This window comes from Anastrepha ludens, chromosome 5 (assembly GCF_028408465.1).
Source record: "Anastrepha ludens isolate Willacy chromosome 5, idAnaLude1.1, whole genome shotgun sequence".
Lineage (NCBI taxonomy): Eukaryota > Metazoa > Arthropoda > Insecta > Diptera > Tephritidae > Anastrepha > Anastrepha ludens.
Genome location: NC_071501.1, coordinates 11,803,193 through 11,827,562, shown reverse-complemented (window position 1 = coordinate 11,827,562; position 24,370 = coordinate 11,803,193). Strand labels below are relative to the sequence as shown.

At 34.1% G+C, this 24,370-nt stretch overlaps 4 protein-coding genes and 2 non-coding genes across 7 annotated transcripts; 4 read left to right on the top strand and 2 right to left on the bottom strand.

Moving 5' to 3' along the window:
- Nucleotides 1–2,447: 2,447 nt before the first annotated feature.
- LOC128862744 (ran GTPase-activating protein) lies at nt 2,448–4,909 on the top strand. Its single transcript, XM_054101449.1, has 7 exons — nt 2,448–2,685; nt 2,738–3,419; nt 3,499–3,700; nt 3,780–3,941; nt 4,007–4,108; nt 4,164–4,343; nt 4,421–4,909. Exons 1-7 carry the CDS (start codon nt 2,580–2,582, stop codon nt 4,751–4,753), a joined length of 1,767 nt encoding a protein of 588 aa, XP_053957424.1. The 5' UTR covers nt 2,448–2,579; the 3' UTR covers nt 4,754–4,909.
- A 1,221-nt stretch (nt 4,910–6,130) lies between these two features.
- Trnav-cac (transfer RNA valine (anticodon CAC)) lies at nt 6,131–6,203 on the top strand. The gene has a single exon. It is a non-coding gene; the product is annotated as a tRNA-Val (tRNA).
- Nucleotides 6,204–9,370: 3,167 nt separating this feature from the next.
- LOC128863025 (actin-binding protein IPP) lies at nt 9,371–24,176 on the bottom strand. 2 transcript variants are annotated; one of them, XM_054101917.1, is made up of 6 exons: nt 24,049–24,176; nt 23,007–23,532; nt 22,398–22,589; nt 11,047–11,888; nt 10,621–10,876; nt 9,371–10,530 (listed from the first exon to the last, which is right to left on the bottom strand). In XM_054101917.1, exons 2-6 carry the CDS (start codon nt 23,475–23,477, stop codon nt 10,396–10,398), a joined length of 1,896 nt encoding a protein of 631 aa, XP_053957892.1. In that variant the 5' UTR covers nt 23,478–23,532; nt 24,049–24,176; the 3' UTR covers nt 9,371–10,395. The 2 variants fall into 2 exon arrangements, with proteins under 2 accessions (XP_053957892.1, XP_053957893.1); XM_054101918.1 differs by lacking the exon at nt 24,049–24,176 and adding an exon at nt 23,837–24,024.
- Nucleotides 15,944–18,130, top strand: LOC128863026 (uncharacterized). The gene is made up of 2 exons (XM_054101919.1): nt 15,944–16,512; nt 17,379–18,130. Exons 1-2 carry the CDS (start codon nt 16,123–16,125, stop codon nt 18,015–18,017), a joined length of 1,029 nt encoding a protein of 342 aa, XP_053957894.1. The 5' UTR covers nt 15,944–16,122; the 3' UTR covers nt 18,018–18,130.
- On the bottom strand, nt 16,540–18,648 carry LOC128863027 (putative nuclease HARBI1). The gene is made up of 3 exons (XM_054101920.1): nt 18,440–18,648; nt 18,098–18,385; nt 16,540–17,337 (listed from the first exon to the last, which is right to left on the bottom strand). The coding sequence occupies exons 2-3, from the start codon at nt 18,338–18,340 to the stop codon at nt 16,588–16,590; spliced, it is 993 nt and encodes a 330-aa protein (XP_053957895.1). The 5' UTR covers nt 18,341–18,385; nt 18,440–18,648; the 3' UTR covers nt 16,540–16,587.
- Trnav-cac (transfer RNA valine (anticodon CAC)) lies at nt 22,009–22,081 on the top strand. Its single transcript has one exon. It is a non-coding gene; the product is annotated as a tRNA-Val (tRNA).
- Nucleotides 24,177–24,370: the final 194 nt, after the last annotated feature.

The following is a 24,370-nucleotide window of genomic DNA, read 5'->3' as shown; positions in this document are numbered from 1 at the left end:
GGTGTTTTCAAAGTCGGTGACCAACATTACTCGAAAACGGCTACACCGATTATTCTCAAATTTTAACTCGAGCTTCTTAGATATATTTTTTAGTAATTCTCAGCGACAATTTTTTTTCGTAAACATTTTAAGGCCCAAATTGTAGTCGAAAATCGATTGTTGTTTTTTTTAGAAACCGCCATTTTGTCAAAGCATTTATTTTGCTTATTCTTCGATTAATTATAGAATCCAGTTCAGAGATATAGTGGTCACCGCAAAACGTCTTTTGAGAGGAACTCCCGGAGATAAGCTGTAGCGCCTTTCCAAATAAATATTTTTCTAATACTAAGTCTACGCGGCCGCCGTAGCCGAATGGGTTGGTGCGTGACTACCATTCGGAATTCACTGAGAGAAAGTAGATTCGAATCTCGGTGAAACACCAAAATTAAGAAAAACATTTTTCTAATAGCGGTCGCCCCTCGGCAGGCAATGGCAAACCTCCGAGGGTATTTCTGCCATGGAAACGCTCCTCATAAAAATATCTGCCGTTCGGAGTCGGCTTGAAACCCTCCATTTGTGGAACAGCATCAAGAGCCCGCCACCAATAGGAGGAGGAGCTCGCCCAAACATCCAAAAAGGGTGTACGCGCCAATTATATATATATATATATAAGTCTTAAAATACAGTTAAAATAGGTAAGTTACAGCATAATATGTACAAATTTTTAGATCAATAAAGTTAAAAGTTTTCTCAGAAAAAATTCTGGAAAATTCGCTTTTTTTCGGCCTTCTAACTGGATATAACCCCTTAATCTTACATGCAAATTTTAAAGTTTATAAGCCGTTCAACCTGGGAAGATAACAATTTTTCGCGGGCTACTAAGTGTAAGCTGTGATTGAGATATTAGATTTGTTCATGAAGCAAATAATTTGTAACAACAGAAATCACAAAGTAAAAATTAACACCAGTTGGAATTTTCGAATTGATAAAAATTTTAAATTAAAAAAAATCGTAATTAAAATGGAGAATGTAAGTAAATATATGTAAGATAAATTTTATAAAGTTTATTTGAAGTCATATATTAAATAGGAATCGGCCATCGCTATAGAGGTATGTATTTTTGAACCATAACCTGCGGTTTCCGAAATACTGCAATGTTCATCATCTGACAGCGATAATGAAATGGAACAAATTATTGTAGCGCCGTAGTCGAGATCTTAACTATTTAAAATGGTGTGTTTCCAGAAAAGCTGTGATGGATATATTCTAAAAAATTATTTTCATAGTTCGATTTAATCAAATTAATTTTGTTTTTTATTAATTTTTTTTTTTTAAACTTACATTATAATAAAATTATAATATAAGTAAACTCAAGCAAACGCAGCGCTAGCAGCAGAGGCTTTCGCCTGCAAATAAATATTAATTTCTTAAAACAAAGAGAGTTTATAAATATAATTCGAATTTGTTTGCACATACCAGGTGGCGCTGGAATCGAGATATTTCTAGGAATTTTTTATAGTATGATTAATCAAAGCTCGGTGTTATTTGGAGGTTCCCTTCCAAGACTTCTAAAAACCTGCAATACTGCGATTTCGTTCTCTCTTTGGCGTGTGTGATATGAGAAGCGAAGGGTTAAAGATAGCTGTGTTCGCGAAACTGAGCAAAAACCCGTTTTGTACAGACTACTAAGGGTGTCACCTTCTGAAAACAGCTACTTTATCTTTAGCGATTTCGACAAACGGTTAAATGCATTTTTTCAAATAAATAAGCAAGACGAAGAAAAATTACTTATTTGTAAATATTATATTATTTGTAAGAATTAGGTGAAAACAATATTAAAAAATTCTTTCTAGAGTTCACTTAAACATTTTTTTTGTGCATACACATTCTAATTCATTAAATATATTATAAGAAGTAAAATATTATTAAATAAAATTCGTGTAAAAAGAGAATTAGTATTCAGTAAGCGGCTTGGTAATATTGTGATTTTAAAATTTGTGAATTCAACTAATAAAAGCACGTATTATAAAAATACCTCCAAATGCAATTTTTCGCCGGTGACGGTAGAACAAAAACAACAAGAGCAACTACCTGTACCTTGGTTTAGACTAAATCGTTTACCGTTCGTCTGATGTTACAAGATTTAGCTATCATTGTTTATAAGATTGTTTGATGCCAAAAATCAACAGTCATGCCAAATTAAATTTTATTAAAATATGCGCGGGTACATAAAGCTCGGTCCATACAGTTTATAACTCTTCCTTACTTTTTTATATTTAAATACATAAAAAATATAGTTCATTTTTAAGAATTTAAATGGTGTATTTCTAGAATACATAGCACATTTTTATTTGAATGCACCATACATTAAAATACAAATTAGTTAATTCCTCTTGTAAACAGAAGAGTACCTATCAAACCCACTTTCCATTTCGTTTTCTAAAGAATCACCCTGTGTAATATATTTTGACAGCTGCAAGGCGGCGAAGTAGCGGCTTGTTTTGTAGGTTATTCAGAAACGAACTAACAAATAATTTAAATTCGCAAGCTGTTTCATGTTTCGAAGACATCTTCTCAAAACAATTAAATAATAATCAATAATGGCCAATTTTGATCTCGGTGCAATTGTGCAAGCAGTGGATGACATAAAGGAAGAAGGACTTTCATTCGAAGACAAACAATTAACCTGGGATACGGCAGAGGATGGTAAGTACAGTAACACGCATTGCTGTAGAAGATGCTAATACTTTCTTCACAGTCGCTGATATTGTTAAGGCTTTGGAAACAACAAAAGTTGTGCACTACCTTAAGTTAGGTGGTAATACGTTGGGTATCGATGCGGCGGCTGCCATCGGCAAAGGGCTCGAAAAACATCCAGAGTTTCGTAAAGCGTGGTGGTATAATATGTTTTCAAGACGACTGAAGACAGAGACACCATTGTCATTAAAGCACTTGGGCAATGGATTGATGACAGCGGGAGCAAAATTAACAGTTTTGGACTTAAGTGATAATGCTTTAGGTCCAAATGGCATGGTTGGTCTTGAGGATTTGTTACGCTCACCGGTTGTCTATTCACTGCAAGAATTGCGTTTGAATAACTGTGGCTTGGGCATTGGTGGGGGTAAAATGCTCTCAAAGGCCATATTAGACTGCCATAAAAGTAGTGTTGCAGCCGGCACACCACTCCAATTGAAAGTTTTCATAGCCGGTCGTAATCGCTTGGAAAACGATGGTGCCAAAGCTATTGCGAAAATATTCTCAACACTCAAAACATTGGTAGAAATAGCGATGCCACAAAATTCCATATATCATGTAGGCATTGCCGCGTTAGCGGCTGGTTTTGAAGAAAATCATAATTTACGAATTCTGAATCTAAATGACAATACGGTGACCGAGAAAGGTGCTGCTGCTCTAGCAGAAGCTTTTGCCTCTACTCCTTTGTAAGTGAACAAAATAATTAAGAACGATACATTTTGGCAAACTATGCACATGGGGTTTTTGCTTTTATTTATATTTTAGGTTGCAGGAAATTAATTTCGGTGATTGCCTGCTCAAAAATCATGGTGCATATCACTTTGCAGAAGCACTGGCTGAAAATCATTCTCAACTGGAGGTTGTGGACTTAGGCTTCAATGAAATCGGCGCTAATGGAGGTGTTGTGTTAGTCGAAGCCTTACAAAATAAACCTAATTTAAAGACTCTTAACTTGGACGGCAATCAAGTAAGTTTTTTTACGCTTTTAAACTTACAATTATTCTCAATATTAAATAAATACTTATGCGTACACATTAATATTTCAGTTTGGTTATGAGGGTCGTGAACGTATAAAAGAGATTATGGAGTTGTCTGCTAATCCAGGTGCATTGGGGAGTTTTGACGAAGATCAATCTGAGGGTGAGGACGATGAAGATGAAGAAGCGGATGATGATGACGATGATGATGAAGACGATGAGGATGATGATGTAAGTGCGAATTTCATCTAATAAATTAATGAATTTAGCTGATCGGCGTTAAAAAAATAATTTAGGATACTACTGAGGAAGTTGATGAAGATGAAGAATATCCAGACGAAGATGCTGATGAAGAAGGTGATGAAGCGTACATAACTTCGCCTACATTCACAACAAATGTAAGCTAATTTTTTTTTCTGTTGTTGGTAAAATTTTAATCTTTTTTTCTTTTAGCTTTTAAATCCAAATGAATCGTTTATTTCTGCTAAAAACGTTCATTTCGGCGATACAAATACACCAGTAAAGCCGCTCACAATCAAGTCATTTTGTTTGAGTCAAACACCATGTACCATAGAAGCATTCGAATCGTTGCAGGAGAGTGATAAATTAAGCTCTCTCAAGGATATTATAGAGGTACATATTAACACCTCAAACATGTTTTATGTCACTTATCTTATCTATAAATATTTTCAATTAATCTCTACATGTAGCAATTCTCGGGCGACAATCGTCTGTTGTTACTAATTTTTACCACACTAAAGTGTGCACATCTCTCCCAATCATCGGCGACTGCACTTGACTTGGCTAAAGCACTTTACGCAGAAACAGCGGATTATGCTGTAAATACGAAGCAAGAGCGACGTGTGTTGAATTATGTATTGATGCAACTCGGTTTGTTGCGTAGTGAAGAAAAATTCAAAAGCCCATATGATTTGAAGAGTTGTCGTTACGCATTGCGGGAAACGCTGAAAGCTAACCCACAATTGGGTAGTGAGTATATGCGGAATGCGTTTAATGTTTTTCTACAACAATTGGATGGTTAAATTAGGCAAAAAAATAACTCGGTAATTTAAAGTTTTTTTTAACATTTTACTGCATAAACTATTCTTCAGGAATTTATAAGCTATCTGAGTAAATTGATTTATATAATAAGTTATTTGTTTAAAATCTAGGTGGCCAAATAAAAAAACTGTCAAATATATATGTGGGCGAAGAACGTACAAGATTGTTTTCATTACTAGGACAATATCAGAGAATGTTTAGTATATACAGAGAATGTCTGTATATCTCAATACTAATAATTCTTAACAGTAACATTTGCGCCTTCTCATTCCATTAACATTCTGTGCCATATGTACATGTTAATAACAGAGAACGTTGGTATCACCAGAGAAACTTCAGGCGGAGAATGTTGATGAAATGAGCAGGCGCAAATGTTAAATATAAATCAATTCATATTAAGTATGAATTATTTTATGCAGAAGAGAGCTTACTAAATTAAATTAATTCTAATTAAAGTATGGAATTATGGCATAAAGTATGAAAAATTGTTCAAGGAGAAGACAATTATGACACCGCAGGGCTTGAACCTGAATCAAACCAGTCCAAAAATTGCACTAATTATCTGTTCCACTTTAACATCTACACTATGATAATTGTTAACCCTCCGTTGGACACCTTTTTTAAAACCTTTAGTTGGGCAGCCTGGTATGGCCTTTTTTCGTCCTGTTCGAGGATCGTTTTTAAAAGGTTACATCCATAAATCGATAGAAAATTAAAATTGAGGAAGCTACCTGGAAGCGCAATTCGTTAGCTATAATAGAAATATGTTAAATTCACGCCGAGTCGAAATATTGCCGAATGCAAGCAAGAACACAGATGTTCTTGTCGTGAAAGCAAATTTTATATTTCGTTGTGTATAAAGAGTTTTTTTTGATTTGTCAAATATATTACAAAATAAATACTTATTGAAGCGGAAGAGGGTTTTATTAGAATTTATGGTAGTAATAGACAGTTTAGCGGCCACAACTTTGAGATTGGGGGGACGCTCACTCATTTTTCAGGACAACTTGGTTAAGCCTTACTTTTTCTCTACTTGTTCAAGCCTTTATCGAAAAGATAAGGGCGCATTTAAATTGATTCAATTAATTTAAATTTTATTTATTTTTGTGTTATTTGAAAACAAATAACAAAGGAAATTAACGTTCATTGCGTTGATCAGATGAAAAAGCACAGGGTGCGGTAGGTTGCTACAAATTAATTTACCAAAATACAAACCACTCTGTGGTTCGGTAAATTGCAATGACGCAAGTGGTGCGAGACCTGGGAGAGAGTTCTGAAATATATAGTATTTATATTTTGTTTGTAGCTAGGTAAAATAGTAAACGTGATATGTATAGTTTGACGGGGCAGCGTTTAACGTTTCCGTAGTGTAGTGGTTATCACGTGTGCTTCACACGCACAAGGTCGCCGGTTCGAACCCGGCCGGAAACATAGAAGGCACAACAAATTTTTTAATGCAAACAAAATTTTTTTTTTTTTTTTTTAACTCTCGCAGGCATAGGTAAAGTAATTTAGCGTACATTAGCCGCAGTTCCATTTATTTCTCATTTTGACATTCTGCAGAAGATTCTTTATGAAGTTTGCACTTGGACCTCATGGTCTTTTGTGCCCTCTCCTCATCACAGTACCTCATCCAGATCCAGTTCGCTTATTAAACTCAGGATAGAGCTGGGTTGGGTTGAGCGTATGTGCCTTTCTTCTGGCTGCAGTTGGCCAATATGTCTCCCACTTCTCTGGACTATAGCGCTGCATTCTAGGAGCAGGTGTATTGGTATTGTATCCCACAACAGTCGGTTCTACGTAACCGGAATGACCCGAATTTATATCCGGCCATGGACTGTCCCTTCAGCAGCATTCCCCATATACAGAGACGGCATAACTATTCATACCCTACCTAAGGGAAAATTCAAACTTCAAATATTTTTTTCTATTATATCATTCAAATTTCGATTAACTTATTAACTTATTTATAATATAGTAACATTATAAAAACACAAATCAAAATATTTCAATTCCAAAAACAAAATATTGTTTTCATATTTTTTTTATAAATGCCCAGAAACTTGTAGCGACAAAATTTGCGTACCCTTGACTGACCCTTTTGCGTTAATTACAGCCAAAAGGCAGCGTGGCATACTGTGAACTAATCTCTTAAGAAGCTCTTCAGGTATTTTTTTCCAGGTCTCTTGCAGTTTCTGAAAAAATTCTGATTTCTTTGAGCGGCAACTTGATCGATCGCTTTTTTCGTCTAAATATTGCCATAAGTGCTCGATAGGATTTAAGTCGGGGCTTTGAGCGGGCCATTCTAAAAGCTCTATTGAGTTTTGTCTAAAGTATTCCTTTGCTACGCGACTGGTATGTTTGGGGTCGTTGTCTTGTTGATAGATGAAATTGTGTCCAATACCCATTCTTCGTGCCGAGGGCTCTAGGAATGCTTGCTTAGTATATTGGCGTAGGACTCCCCAGTCATTTTTCCTTCAATATGTACCAGATCTGATATACCGCTATAGGACACAGCCCCAGATAAGCACACTTCCCCCGCCAAACTTAATTGTGCTTTGCACGCACTTTGAATGGAGCCTCTCATTACTTTTTCGCCACACTTTTTTTTCTTCTTTTTGTATTTTTAAACTCAAACTTACTCTCATCGCTCCATATAACCCTCTCCCAGAAACTCAATGGCACATTGAAGTACTTTTTGGCAAATGCTAGTCGCGCTTTCATGTTTTTATTGCTGATGAAAGGTTTCCTGATCTTGTAACGACTAGAAAACCCCGCTTCACGAATTCTCCGCTGAATTGTTCGCTCGCTTACATTAATTTAAAGACTTTCTTTAATAAGCCTTGCCGAAGTTGTCGGGTATTTCTTAATTTTCCTTACTATTTGCGTGCCATCGCGAGAATTGGCTCGCAAAGCCGCCATTTTTTTTTGGACCTTTTTATAACTCTCTGGATTGTTGACTTGCATCTATTATATTTTTTAGCAATTTTGCCATACACTATTCCATTTTTGTGGTCCTGAACAATTAGTTATCTTAAATCAATGCTTATTTCCTTCGACTTAGGCATTACAATATGCTAAAAGTATATTTGTTGTAAAATACAAGGTAATTTAAACACCAAAAGATTGTTTCCATTACCTTTTCACTACGAATTTGGGAAATATTTAAAACGAAGGACAACACACGCGGATATTTTAGTGGTATGCACACTTTTGTCGAATTCGAAAAGCAACTGAGACGCAATTAGTGAAAATTGTTCTGCCATGTGAAAAGGTAACGGCACATTTTTAACGGCGCTGGTTTGCTAGCTCACATTTAGAAAAATAATGTGTACAATTTTAAATTCGAGGAGCAGCTTACGGACTTATTTCCATAACAAAATATTTCCTCAAGGGGTATTCATAGTTATGTCGGCCCATGTATGTATGGGGAATGTTCATGCTGCTACAACAGCAACATGAACAACCACAAAAGCGTGCATTTACCCGATTTACACGAGGAGACATCTGGAAGGGAAACATTTTGTTCGGGGGCGAAGGACGGTCGGGGAAGAGAGAAGGGATTTTGTCTCCCGTACTCGGCGACACGCTTTGCTCTTCTTATTCGTATTTCTTATCTTAAAGCAATTTTTGACAGTTGCTTCATTCGTTTTCTTCTTTTGTGGAAGAAAGTTCTAAGTTATGTGTTGGTTTTCATACAAACGGAAGATAACAACGATGACAAACATCCGAACGCTGCTTGGGAAATGCACGATTATTTTTGCTAGTAAATTAGGTATAATTTAAAATAGTTATGGGACATGTTTATGTTGATTTCTAATTTTTCCCTGCATTTCTAGATACTCAAGTTAATTTTAAGTTAATTATTTACATATGAAGTATTTTTAATTTAATTTTTTTTATTCAAGTATAAGAATTTATAAATATATTTCAATAAAAAAAACAACAAATTATTTATTATTTAACCAGTTTGCATTTTTCATCCATATATTTAAGAAACTGTTGTCGAACGCTCTCTGCTTTACATGTAAGCGCGTGCTAGAATACATCCGAACCAGACGATTCTAAAGTATTAAATGCCAAAATGTCGCGGAAACATTTTTGCCCGTGTGTATGCGAATGAAACATCAAAAGAGAATTTCCAGTGTCTCCCTTCCAGATGTCTCCTCGTGTAAATCGGGTCATTGGAGTTTACTTGGATTGCTCGCAGAAACGACAAGAGCCACAACAGAAGAAACACAATGTTGATTCCACATTTTATAATCATTTCTATTGTAATTTTATTTATTTACTTTTTTCTTACAATTAGTGATAATTTTAATACTTATTTATGTATATTGTTTAAGTTAATATATTTGTTATAACATTTTCCGTGGCAATAATTTCTATTTGTTATATATTAGTTTCGTAAGTTTTTTATAAATAACTGTCAACATGTGTAATAATAATGTTCAACGGAACACAAAAATAAATACAAATAAAGTCTTAGAGATTCAATAGCGCAATATTTTAGTTTGCTTAAAAAGGCATCAAAAAACTAGCGCACACAATACCATATTTGGTTTTGGCAACAAAAAATAATGAAACAAATGGAACAATTATGTGTGTAATCATTATTATCTTTTATTTAAAAATTTTATGGCGGTAAAGCCTTTTAAATTTACTGGGGAGATTGGAAGAATTATTGAATCGTTTAAAGTTAGTTAAGTTGTTTGCTGGTCAATGCGAGAAATCGTGTAATATAAATTAGATGATGACGCTTTGTTTTACCTAGAACATAGTTTTTGAACATGCCACAATCACTTTTCAGTATCCTTATGAGGGAAAGTTTACTTTTTTAAATACAATAGAGTGCTACAACATATTCACAGTTAATTTTGATTTACACATAGTTACTACATAAATTGAGATACTACACTTACAAGTTGTATTTAGTTAAATTTATTAGCGGCTGAAGGAAATCTCACTGTTTTTTATGTTACATTTAATTTCAATTTTAGTTTACATGCCAGGACAAATTTTATTTATCTATTAGTTTTGATTTTGATTTTAACGTTAACGTTTTTAAATGGAAGCCTTAAAGCAAACTTCATTTCATGATACTTTTTTTTTAGTTTTGCATAGTCACAAACTTAAAAAGCTTCTTAACAGTCTTGCAATTTAAAAGTTCTACCAGAAGTAGGAATATGCAGATAATTAAATAAATTATGGCTTTTTCAATTTTGCGCGCTGGATTTTACTAATTCTGTTGATTGCGCGTCAAGTGATAAAGGATTAATTTGTCGCAAAGCGTTTGCACGTTTTTTTTTTTTTGGTATTCAAGTTGCTTAGCGCACTATGTGTACTTGTGTGTAAAAATAACTTTTTTAAATATAAAAGGGCAGGAATACATCTTTCTTACATAATGCAAAGACTTACATAATTTAATTTAATGTGTATGCAAATATAGTATAAAAATTGTTCAATAAATTCGGGAAACATGAAAGCCTATCTACTATGTATATGAATGTATAGTTAAATTTATAGTTTACGCTTTGTAAAACAATTCATAATATAAACACAAAACAAAACGAATGCAGTTGCTGTTGCCCAAAAGCATCACGGAGATATGCATGAACCGGCGTTAAACAACGACAGCACCAGCCTCTGAGCGGCCAACAGGCAGATCGGGGCAATTCTTCCATGTATCAGTCAACGGGTCGTACGCTTCCACGGCGTTGATGGTGATATGGGCCCGATAGAAATTATCCTCACAAGGCTGATATAGGAAACGAAAAATAGTTGCAAAAGTGCTTTGTGTAAAACGTATGCACATATGTGCGTGAATTACTTTACTAAAATTACACACCTGATCACCACCAGCAACATAGAGTAAGCCATCAGCTGCTGCTACAGCTGGAATAGCGCGTGGCACTGACATCGAGCATACGCTCTCCCATTTGTTCTCATCGAAGCTGTAACGCTCAACGGTGCTCAGTACATCCTGTGAACTACTGTTGCCGCCCACAACATAAAGATAACGATTGAGTATAGCAACACCCATTTGACAGCGAGCTGTGCGCATGCGTGCCATCGGTTGCCAATCTTGAGTTATTGGATTGAAACTGTGTTCAGAGAAAAAAAATAACTTAATAAATTCAAGTAACGCATTGAAAAATCGTATTTCGTACACTTTTATAGCATTTTTCATTTTTCATTTGTGAATTTAGAAATAAAATTTTTTTTTTAAATTATTTGAGATACAAACAACTGTACATATGCCATATGAACTCACCTAATTAAATCTGGCAAATGACGACTTGAAGTTGTGCAGCCGCCTACAATATAAATAAGTCCTTCAAAACTGACCACTCCCATGCTGAAACGTGGTTCTGGCAAATCGCCCAGCTTATGCCATGCATCTTTTTCGGGATCGTAACATTCAATGGAACCGCCTATATCGTCACCTAACCAACCACCCACCGCCAGCAATGTACCACCGAAAGTGCACAAACCAAATTCACAACGAGGCACAATCATTGGCGCAATAGGCGTCCATACATCGGTTTGTGGATCATACACTTCACCATTAGCTAGGATTTGTGAACCGCGCTCACCACCAATGACGTAGATTTTCCCATTTAACGCTGCTACACCAGGTAGAATGCGACCGATTTCCATTGGTGCCGTTTCTGACCACTCACGTCGAAATATATCGAATTTGGCCACCGTTTCGAAAATACAATCGGATGGTGTCCAGTCACGTTGTGATTCACGTCTTGACCCACCAATAATATATATATTCTTCTTAGCTTGTTGACGTGGACATACGCGCAGTGGCACCAATTGGCCACGCTTCGAGGCTATGTCGCGACAAATAGAACGTAAGGCAATTTTAACCGACATATCACGGCAGTCTTTCAACGCTTGATCGATAACTTTTACGGGCACAAGTGCTAGCCGCACATGCGACAGAGTGTCGAAGACATAACAGCGACGTTGGGTGACATCATGCTTTATCCATCGTAGAGCTGCTTGGAAAACTTGAGATTCGGAATCGACACGCAGCTGCTCAGAAGTGAGCAGCTGAGCGAGCAGAGTTTGTGGTGTGTCTAAGAACTCGTCTTCAAGTGTTATCTGTGACGAAATAGAGGATAAATAATTCAGGATAACTTTTACATCATCATAATTTTTTTCTTTAATTGGGATGGCAGAGATATCTCTTATAAGAGCAAAATTTCAGAGATGTCTACACAGGCTTTAGATTTAGAAAAATTGTGTATATAAAAAATAGCCCATTTTTAGAAAAATAATTAATGACATAAAAAAAATTATCAATATAAAAATACGATATTAAGTTTTAGCCTCTAAAATATTGTACCATAGATAGGGTAATTTCCACCACGTTGCACGTGACCAAAGCACACATTCAAATTGAAAAGACATTACGAAAAGTTTTTTACTTTTATTCAATCGGCTTAACTTATAGCTCTTAATTAGTCCTATAATTGGTGCTAAAGTCGATTTGAAGCAATTTTTCGATAATTTCGAGTTTCAAGTTAACTACAAAAACAAAAAAAAAAAGGAATTCGCGCGGGGGAAAAACAGAAGTGGTCTTCGCGGCCAAGAATTAAAATGGTGATGTAAGTGAACCTGAGGCAATATTTCAATGTGGCTAACATTAGAATAATTAGAAATTCTCCCAGGAAAAGCTCCTCATAAAAAACCATTTGCCATTCGGAGACGGCTGAAAACTGCAGGTCCCTCCATTTGTGGAACAACATCAAGACGAACGCCACAAATAGGAGGAGGAGCTCGGCCAAACACCTTGCAGAAGTGTGCGCGCCAATTACTTATTTATTTATTTTTATATTAGAATGTTGCGCATTGATTTCTCTTAAAAATGGTTTTAATTTTACCCAAAATTATTTATACTTTTTTAAATTAAATTTTAACCACTGTCACATGGGGCATGTCGCACGTGTCATCTTTGTCATCATGATATTTATGTTCTCTTTTATAATTATATGGGCTTTTTCACAAAAAGGTCAACCACGAGTGCAAAACTCAAACTGTTCCTGAAAACTTTTTATTGATGAATAATAAATCTCAAATGTGTTTACTTTATAAATATAAAATAATTTTTCTTTTCTTTTCATTTTGAGCCGAAATATACAACGAATATCCAAATTTTCAAAAATCTATTGTAACTCTTTTGACCAAATATACCAACTTTTTTCCTTGTAATATTCCGTCATTCAAAGCAATACTATGATGTTTTTATAATTTAAAAATCTTCTACTGATAGTAACATAATGTTTAACAAGCAGAGAGACTTAGTGGAGATCGAATAACGGTGGTTTTTTTTTGATTACTTCTGCTTATATTCGTATGTCGCGTCCGTTACCGAAAAATAGCATTTATTGTTCTCATTAGTACAAAAAGTGTTGAAGTATAAATTGCTTTCAGACCTTAAGCAAATAACTTATTTCACTTAAGAAAAGTAGCCATTGATTCTCGACAAAAACGATTAATAAAATTTATTGGTTTTTGAAATTCGTCGCGTCCGTTACCGCGAACCTTAAATTTTAAATAAAGTCGTAGAGATTGCACAAGATTACAATTTTATAGATGGCAAAAACGGCAAAAAAAACAAGAAAAGCACTAACAACGAAATATAGAGAGAAAATGAAAGAAGAATCTTAGAGTGGAATTTTTTCGCCACTTCACATGGCAAAGGTGCTGTAGACGGAATAGGTGCCGTAGTTAAACGAAAAGTCTGGCAAATCGTAAAAGCAAGAAATAGCATTCTTGGTGATGCCTTATGCTTCTATGAATGTGCTAAGAACAACATTGATGGAGTTAAAATTTTGTATATCTCTGGAACACAAATTGATTGTTTTTCTAATCAACTGTCAGAGTTATGGCAAAATGTTCCAAATATCAAAGTAGTTAAAAGTATGCATTGGTTTTCATATTTCGACAGTAAATGTATTGAAGTTGCTCGGACGGCCTATTCATTAAAGAAAATAATTAAAATAGACCATCCTAAAAACTAATAACTTTCTTCTTAATTTTTTAAGTCGTTTTTACTGTAATATTACTTGAGTTTTTATTTTCAATAAAATTGAAGTGTTATAATGAAAAAAATTCTATTTCCTAGCTCATGGAAAATTTTGTCGCGTCCGTATTTCTTCTATACTCAATTAAAAAAAAACGAAGAGAAAATTATCATATTTCATAAACCTACGAATAACAGTCACCTGTTCGCATTTATTAACATATATATTATATATATAAAAATCCTTAATTTGCTGAATTTTGTATATTTCTGAATGCGCCTCAAAAAAACTTCTATTTTTTGTCGCGTCCGTATCACTTTATAATTGCTTATAACTACGTACTTATTTGTAAAAGATCTTTTCCGTATATATTAAAATCTAGCACTCCGTCACCCCTTTAAAACAATATCAATATATATAAACTTTTACTTTGTCTTCATTGTTTTTGACGCACTTAAAAGCGTACAAATGTCGCGTCCGTTACCGTGAAAATGCCCATATGTTTTGTTTGCTCTTTTTATATAATTATATATAAATAAGCTTAGTAAAATTTTTTTTCTAAAGTATTTTTAAAAGTATTTATTTTCATATAATAACAGCAAACGTAACAAAAATATGGATTGTGTGGTATAAAATATAATGAAAAAGAAAAAATTTAAATAAAAATAGTATCAGGATTAGTATTATTGTTTCGTTTACATGGGCTGCTTATATTTTTCAAACAAAACTTCAAGTACTTTTCAATTTTTCTGCAAAGCTTTCACTTTGCCAACGTTTGCTTGCATTTGCAAGGCTTATTTGTTTTGTATTTCGCATTTCTGCGAGTATCTCCCGACTTTGTATTTTACGTATGTACTTATACTGTATTTTCTTTTCAATCATTTCAATATTTCCCTCGGTCAGCGCTTTCCACTTTTGGCCAGCATTTTGAACTTTTTCCTTATTTTTTATTTTTTTTAGATTATTAAACGAATAAATAAATAAAGTATGTAATTTATTGTTTTTAAATTGGTTTGAACTTTTGTAAATTTCTTTATTTTTTTCATCGCCGTTTTTACTCACCTTGAATTAAGGGGTCCTAGAATTTTCAAAAAATCTATTTTGTTTTATATTTCGAAAGGCTTTTAAGAATATACTGTCAAATTTTCGAAAGGATATTCCTAGTATTTTCGATTCTCCAGCCGTTTTAGCAGGTAGAGTTAGATTTTTCACGCGGCCACTCTTAAAACTTTAAACTTAATTATCTCAAAACTACTTTTTCTTCCTGGTAATGTCAAAAAAAAAAAAAACAAAAAACTATTTAGCCGAATCGTCTGAAATTTTAATATGTTCAAAAACATCAATGGCTACCGCCCGTGCTAGAATCATATTATTATTTCAATTACTTTTTTGATTAAAAAACTGAAAAAACCCGATTGTTAGAGTGTCAAATTAAAAACCGCGCCATTTTTTTTAATTTTTTTTTTATTCTAGTCCGGGACATAGTTACAGTCGTTCTGATTAATAATTGTTTTGGTTTTTGTGCTTCAGATAAATATAAGAGCCAAATAGGACACACTGTCCAGTCCAATTTTTCGGGAGGGTCAACTTCAGCGCCATTTTTAAAATCATTAAAATAAAAAAAATTAAACTTAAATTAAATAAATTAAATACCTTCTTAATTTTTTTATTGCAAAAAAATATCCTGAAAATACCCTAAATTTTCGAGCCCTGAAGTCTAAAATAATTTTCACATTTTTAAATTTCACACTTACGATGTTATCAGCGACCTACTTTATGTATATAAATAACAAGATCCCAAATCTTCTTATTTTTCAGCAAAGCTACTTTTATTTTAATTGTATAAAAAATCTCTGCTTATACTCAATATTTGACGACCTTTCTGCATGTACTCCCGACGCAGTGATACAATTTTTGTTTTTCAATGTCGCACGGGACTACGAAATATACTTACAGTTATTTACAATCGCATAGTTTCTTATGCATTTTTTTACTCTTTAGATCCTCAGAAAGATTTTAGAGAGCATAACGGCTCTCTTTAAAAGAGTTTGTCAAAACAAAACGTGCAATATAAATATTCAACAAGAATGATAAGCGCCCTTTACACGATCACACTGTGTGACAAACATTTGCGGTGTGATGAGAAGTGTGAGCGTGTAAACATAAGAAATTCGTGTGTGTCACACATGTGTGATAGTTTTCTAAAATTTTAGAAAACAAGATAGTGTGACACACATGTGTGATAGTGTAAACGCTTGCATCATGCACGTAGTGTATTTTTTCAGTCGATAAGCAAAAATTGGAGAGTAATGGCATCGCGGGCAAACAAGGAAATTTGGAAGGAGTTCTTCGAAGTATATCGAAGCTATCCAGAAATCTGGAAAATTAAAAGTGAAGAATATAAAAATAAAATAAAAAAGAATGCTGCCTATGAAACACTTCTGGAAAAATATAAGGAGATAGATCCAAAAGCAACTGTGGAAAGTTTGAAATATAAAATAAACTCAATTCGCTCATGTTATCGACGCGAACTAAAAAAATTAAAGCAAAGTGAGAAATCTGGAGCAGGAGTTGATGACGTATATGTGTCATCTTTGTGGTACTTTGATGATCTATCATTCTTGGAAGAACAAGAAACACAGAGGACTGGTTTGTCATCAATAGAAAATGAAGAACATGAGGACACTACTTTCGAAGACGTAAGTAAAAAGAACAGGACATTTTTATTTATTTATGCATATATTTTTATTTATAAAAAGAAATTTGAAATTATATTACATTGATCCGACACCATTAAAGTATTCACAAAATGAGTTTCGAATTTCCTTGGCGTTGGTAGTACTATTCCGATTTTTGGTTTTTTCTATTTGCATCAAAGCAGGTTCCGACCTTTCACCTATATCATTTATCATTCGAAGATAAGATTCAGTACTTTTTGTGCTTAAAAAGTTATGTAAATAGCAAATTGCTAAAACAATTTTTGATGCCTTTTCGGGAGATAAATGTATTGTAGTCAGCAGTATTCTGAATCTGGAAGATATAATTCCAAACGCGTTTTCAACCACCCTTCTTGCCCGTGACAGACGATAGTTATATTGTTGTTGATGCTGAGTTAGACCACTTTGGCTATAGGGTTTTATAAAATGTTCATTTTGTGCAAAAGCGTCATCTGCTACAAAAACAAACGGCAGCTCCTTTTCAAAACCAGGCGGCTTTGTTGGGGGAGGTATTTTCAATTTTCCGTCATTATACATAGCCGAAAATGTCGTATTTCCCAAAACACCACCATCAGACACTCTTCCGTTTGCTCCAGCTTCAACCATTATAAATTGATATTTTGCATTGACTATGGCCATCAAAACAATACTGTAAGTCTTCTTATAGTTGAAATAGTATGCTCCAGAGTGCGGTGGTTTCGTAATGTTTACATGTTTTCCATCGACAGCGCCAAGGCAATTCGGGAAATTCCACAGTTCATAAAATTCAGAAGCTATCGTTTTCCATTCTTCTTCACTTTTCGGTAACTGAAAAGATAATAGTTTTTATTTTTATTTATTATTTTTAGAATGCACCTGCCGCAAAAAAAGCCAAAACAGAATTTGGTAAAAAAGAAAAAGAAGAGTTGCTTAAGAAAGCAGTCAAAGCTTTAGAAGATTCGACGCGGCCAAATGACGATGCGAGTACCTTCAGTTCGACTTGGGAAGTCCTGTTCAGGAAACTTGACCCTACTCAACAATTATTTGCGAATAAAACAATTATGGAGGTGTTGTACCAAGGAGCTTTGGGTCAGTTGAACGAAAACTCCCATCAATTGTTCAACGTACCAAACACAAGATGTTCATCAAGACCTCTTTCTTCTAGCGACAACTCGTCCACATGTTTTGATAAGCGAACAATGCAAAATCGTGCATCAACACCTTTTTTTTATAGCGACAACTCGTCCACATGTTTTGTTGCAAGTACAGTGCAAAATCGTCCGGAATACATTATTTCTCCCCCACTTCCGAGTCCAACGCAATTGATATCTACTCCTGCATCTCAAGTTCAGTACACCAGATTTCATAGCACAGTTCAGCCACAGCAATATCAACAAATTTCCAGCATTAATATACAACCACAGGAAACCATAAATACTCAACAATACGGAAACAACACAGAATATCGGACATTTTCGGACTTGCTAAACGACTCTGAATATTCTTAAGCAAACTTTTATTTTTATTTTTTAATGATTTCAAGAAATATTTTATTTTTGTTATGTCAGTTTTCATGCAATATACTTACTGAAATAAAATCTTTAAGAACTTTAATCAACGCTTCACATGTCTCAATAATTATGTTGCTTAAACTTGCAGTTGAAATATACGACTGGAATTTCAAACTTTCATAGCTCTCTCCAGTTGCCAAATACCTCAATGTTACAGAGAGACGTTCATCAGGCGAAATTGCGTCTCGCATAAGAGTGTTTTGTTTTTCTATATAAGGTGTTACTTTTTCCAAAAGTTCCTTATATACAGAAGGATCCATTCGGAGAAAATTTTTGTAGTCCGCCGGGCTGGACTGTTCAAGTTCCTTTAATAAACTTATATGTGAAAAAAGTGGTCTTCTTGATCGCCATTCCTTTACCCAAGTTTTTCTCTGTCTTTTTTGCTTTTTTTTTGTTCTATTTCGTCTTCTTCTAAAATGTCAAATACAAGTGCTGCAACCAATGCGCGTGCCATGTTGCTTCGTTCACAAATAACAGAGAAATTAAGTATGACAACATGTGTGACCGTTTAAACGAAAGCAATTTTTTTTCTCATCACACCATGTTTGTCACACAGTGTGATCGTGTAAAGGGCGCTATAGAAAGAAGATTGCGCCCATCAGAGCGTACGTGAAGTCACGTTTGCAGAGTTGTGCAGTATTGCCAACCATTTGCTCTTCGCAATAAATTTAGTGCTTTTTTATACCGAAAATGCGACAATTTTTAAGTTTGGTGTTTGTTTCTTTTTGTTTTTAATTTAAGGCTACCGAAACTTTAAGTTGAAAAAAAACTGTATTATTATACAAAAGAAGTTTAAAAAAGGCCACTCTGAGAAGAAGCACTAAGCTAATGAAAAGTTTTTTACTCTTATAAAATTTGATAATTTGAAAGTGCAAATTTAATTTTTGGCTCCATTTAAGGCTATGCAAAAATATTAAATGCCCCTCTCTCAACTCTTCTTAAGATTGAAAACCTTTTTACACATTTTAAAAAGCCTTTGAATTTATTGAATGCGAATTGAAACCATAGAGGTGTAATCGTTTCTTCCGGTCATCAATCCTTAGTGAGACATAGAGCATCAAGAGGTGTATTCATAGTAAAAATAACCAACAAAATACCAGAAAATACTAAAGAAACCATACTGACATTTTTACAAAAAGAGTACCTTATCTAGTTACATAACTTCAAATATAGCAAAAAAGTCGTTTCCTTAACAAAAGAATTTCGCTTAACAAAAAAAACTCATAAATTAAATTGTACATAAGCATAACACATTTATTTAAAAAAAACGCACATTCTACAGACAATTTGTCACGCATACAAAGTTCTTACTTAACACAATAAAAATTTCGTGTTTTATTTTCTTTAAATGGGCATTTAGTGCGTTTTTATATCCAAAGCTAGGCAACTCTGCAGTAGCGAGAGAGAGATTTGACTGCCGAAAGCAGAAGAACACCAACAACACCGGCAATCGCGGGCAATGCCACCAGATGTTAAAAAAAAGTAAAGCTAAATAAAACTGAGTGAATTATTTAAATAATTATTAAAAAATGTATATTTTACAAAATTATAAACATGACATTTTAATTAGAACAGCTAGAAAAATGTCATGAAGAAACTCCGAGACAAAAAATAATAAAAATAACAAAAAAAAAATGCTAAATCAAGTTACGAAAATGGTAATCTGGCCATACTGGAGCTAAAATCACGTAACTAGTTGTCAAATTCGCTGAGCGCAAAGTAACGGGACCACGATGGGCGCCATCTCATTATTCTTTGCATCATGAATATTCAAGTTGCGCTTGCATGACTTTGCATTGGTATATTTCAAAATGGATTATGAATACAGATGTACATGCATACATTAAAATGTTCTGCATTCAATTTCATTGTTTCCCTATGAAAATATGCTAAAATAATGTAATATTATTAACTTTTAATATTTTGTCTGGGGTGGACCTGTGGTGAAAATGCCGATATGTAATTTCATTCTTTCCCTATGAAAATATGCTAAAATAATGTAATATTATTAACTTTTAATATTTTGTCTGGGGTGGACCTGTGGTGAAAATGCGGATATGTAAATATTTCATATGAAAATTAGGAATTGCAATACATTTGCACTAAATGATAGAAAAAGTTTTCTCTAATATTTCTGCCATAAAAAACTCCTCATAAAAAACCATTTGCCTTACTAGTCGGTTTAAAATTATAGGTGCCTCCATTTGTTGAACATCAAGACGTACGCTATAAATTGGAGTAGGAGCTCGTCCAAACACCCAAAAGGAGTGTAAGCACCAATTACATATACATATGTATATACAGCTATGGTCAGACATTTAGCGCACTTTATATTATACTGATAAATAATGCAGTTACTTCTAAGAGAGTGCAAATTTTCCTAATTTTGTTTTCAGCATGATAAGAGTTATTTATGGGTCTCTTCAAATGCCCAAAAAATAACCGTTATAATTCTTTCGTATTTGTTATTGCTTATTTTTTCTTGAGTTCTGTCTCAATTACGTTGGACAACTATTTAGCGCACTTACACGTGTTTTTCTCTTACATGCGATCGGTTCGGCAAATAACTATTTTTTGTGGTAAATATTTAATTAATAACGACTATTATTTAAATTTTTGCTAAAATGGCTAGAGGAAAGTAATGTTCAGTTGAACAAAGAAAAATAATATGGAACCTTTACCAAATGGGGACCAATCAAGTGAAGATTTCCAGAATAGTGCATTGTTCAGAGATGTCAAGTTGGATGTTATTGTATTAAAACAAAAACAAATTCGTAAAGCTCCGCCACGTAAAACTTCCCCCCGTGAGGATCAAATAATTGTAAGGAAAAGTCGATCGAATCCTTTTATGTCTTCACGAACGATAGCGGCTGAAGTAAGGGCAGAATTAGGCTTAGTTGTGTTCAGTAAGCTCGTGCGAAGGCGTCTGAATGAAAATAAAATATTTGCGTTTATCATTCGCGCGTAGGCACCTCTTCGAAAAAGACAGAGTTTTGGAAACGAGTACTTTTTACGGATGAAACTAAAATAAACCGCATCGGTCCTGATGGAAAAACGTATGTACATCGTGAAAAAAATCAGGAAACCAATCCACGGTACACAAAAAAGACGGTGAAACATGGCGGTGGGAATTTAAAAGTTTGGGGGTCTTTTTCGTGGGGCGGGGTTGGGCCGCTGGTCAAGATAGAAAGAAATATGGAAAAGCATATGTATTTGAATATACTTAGAAATAATATGGAGCCATATTCTTCGAGTTTATGCCAGTAAATTGGATATTTATGCACGACAACGATCCCAAACATACTGCGGGAGTGGTCAAAAACTGGCTTTCGCAGGAAAATATTACCCAGCTCGATTGACTAGCACAAAGTCCGGATTTAAATCCAATCAAAAACTTGTGGAATGATGTGAAGACGATGGTTGGACAAAAAAAATTTAAAAATATCGATGAACTTTGGGAAGGTGTACAGGAAGCATGGAACTCTATTCCTTTGGACAGGTGCCAAAAGTTAATAGAGAGTTTACCACGCAGGTGTGAAGCAGTTATACAGAATAATGGCTATTCTACCAAATATTGATATGGTAAATAATAATAGTCAACAATGTTTTCCCAATTCTTACAAATATTTAATATTTTTTGCAGAAATCAAAACTGCGCTAAGTCTTTGTCCAAATCCCACTATGATCAAATAAGAATTACTTCTATATGTCATATCTTTACTAGGGAAAACGGTCTACTTTAAGTTATTTTGTCTTATAATAAAGTGTTAAATATATTTAGTTAAAAAAACTGGATTTAATTTGGTTTCATATCATTTAATCGAGCATTATATTGAACTCTTTTTAAGTGCGCTAAACGTTTGACCATAGCTGTATACTTTTAACACATTTCAATTGAAATGCGCAACATATCAGATATTTTGTAACAGTTTCCGTAGTGTAGTGGTTATCACGTGTGCTTCACACGCACAAGGTCGCCGGTTCGAACCCGGCCGGAAACAATGACAGCGGTAATAAGATTTTTTTTATGTACATATAATTTTTAGATTACACTTTTTTCTTATTGGTCAATTATTTTAATAGCAATATTTTGATGACTTAATAAAATGGTTGGTGTTTTTTATATTGACTTACATTTAAAGCAGTGCAAGTCTTTGAATATACCAAATAACAATATTACCGTTTTTTTTTCAAAGTTTTCAATTTCATATTTATAATTAATTTTTTTCCCACCTTACGTATGCACATACATACAAAAATAATTGTAATTCTAAGTAAATATGTGTAAATACATATGTGTATATAAAATAAACTTACCGCCGGAAAATTGGAGTGCACATAATTCAAAGCGCTTTTCTTTAATGTTTCACAATTATGAGCTTCTGCGAAGCGTAGAATTCCCAATGCATTGGTGGCATGCAATTCGCGGCATAGAAAATCACAGCAACCATCTACCACTTCCGGTAACTGAAGCATGTCAGCAGCAGCTAGGAGCTCTTGCACATTCGACTGGAAGGTAGCAATTCAATATCAACAATATTATTAAAATGTTTTATTAGTAAAAATTACACAGAATACTAAAAATTGCACAATAAAAGAAAAAAAGGATGCGGTTTCCACGACAGTGGCTTCTATATTATGTTACCGAAACGGCACGGATTTATTACCGGATAAGGGTTTTCATTTCAGCAGCATTCGCTCAAAATGGTGAATTTTTTATGCCATAACAACAACAATATTTCATGCACTTTTTTGCATTATGGCGTAAAATTTCAATTCAAATATAATTTGTAGATATATAATAAAATAGTTTGAAAGGATTCGTGAAAAAACAATGGGATATTAACAGAGCTCTTGGTCATAAGCGTACAGATTAAAAAAAAAAAAAAAAACATATTACAAAAATATACAAATTAGTGTACAAACCTGGGTAATTTCACAGCGCCCCGTGTATATGAAATTTAGCAGAATACTTAAGATTTCTCCATCTATGGTATGTAATACAACAGATTTTTGGTTCACTTCATTCAAACCAAGCTCAGGCCGAAACATTGCCTCAAAGTAGGCGCTGGCTGCACTCAATACAGCACGATGAGCATTGAATGTAATGCCGCCAGCTACAATTTCCACATCACAAAAACGAGATTCTGTTCGCAACTGATTTAAATTGGCCAACACTTTGAAGGGAAACTGTGCGTTACTGTAGCAAGGCAGATTAGCGCGTTGTTGTGCACCAGCATTACTCACAGCGCCACATATATCACTTGTGGTTGATGTTGCAATTGCCGTTGCTGTCGAGCTGTTACCTTCACCATCACCACCAGTGGTCGTACTATTGCCATTGTGACAGTTTGCATTGAATTCGTTGTGCGGTGAATAGGTCTTCAATGGTGGCATTGCGATGCGATTTGTAGATTTACACCGTTTATTTGAAGATATTATACGTTTTATCCTATCAAAAATAAATTCATTTTATTTATTGTTCCATTACTAATATTTTTTTTATTTTTGAAAATAAAAATATTTTACTTATGCATATTTTTATAGTGGTGGAGCACAAAAATTTGGCTTGCGTTTCTTTAACTTGCATCACTACAATACTCTGCTATATACATAAATAAAATGTATAAGTAATACATCTAAGAAGTGCAATGCCTCAACGCCTTTACGAGCCCCAAGACAAACACACAAGTATCACTACAATTGCATTTAATTAAGCTTAATTGGTGCAGTTGCTCACAATTACTATCACTGACCACAAAATTTTGTACTGTGAATTACAAATTTTTTTAATGTCCGCAGGCAGTATGAAAACGAATATTGGCGTTGGGTGGTGGGCGATATGTGGGATATGTATGTAGGCAGACAAACAGCAATTGTATTGCGTAGAGAAATTCTTTTAGGGTTTATGGAAACAATGAATCCATTCGTCCCTCATTACTAATATCATATTACTTTTTCAACTTACACCACTGTGTAACGTATATAGTATTATATTGAAAATATTTTCGTATTCAAGCTTTTTATGCAAATATAACGTGAAAATATTTGTTTTATCACTGTTAAACGCCCATTGTAAATTTTCGTGACTTCACTTTTGACATATAATCAGTGATACCAAGTCGATATTTTGATTAAGCAAAAAGGTGGTCAAAAAAGCAATTGTTCACCTCGAGCTGTGATACTATGATGATGATGTACGCTTTATTATTTTCACTACTGAAATATGTAACCAAAATCTAAATATGTAAAAAAATAGATTTAAATTATTTGACAAATTTTTAATGTTA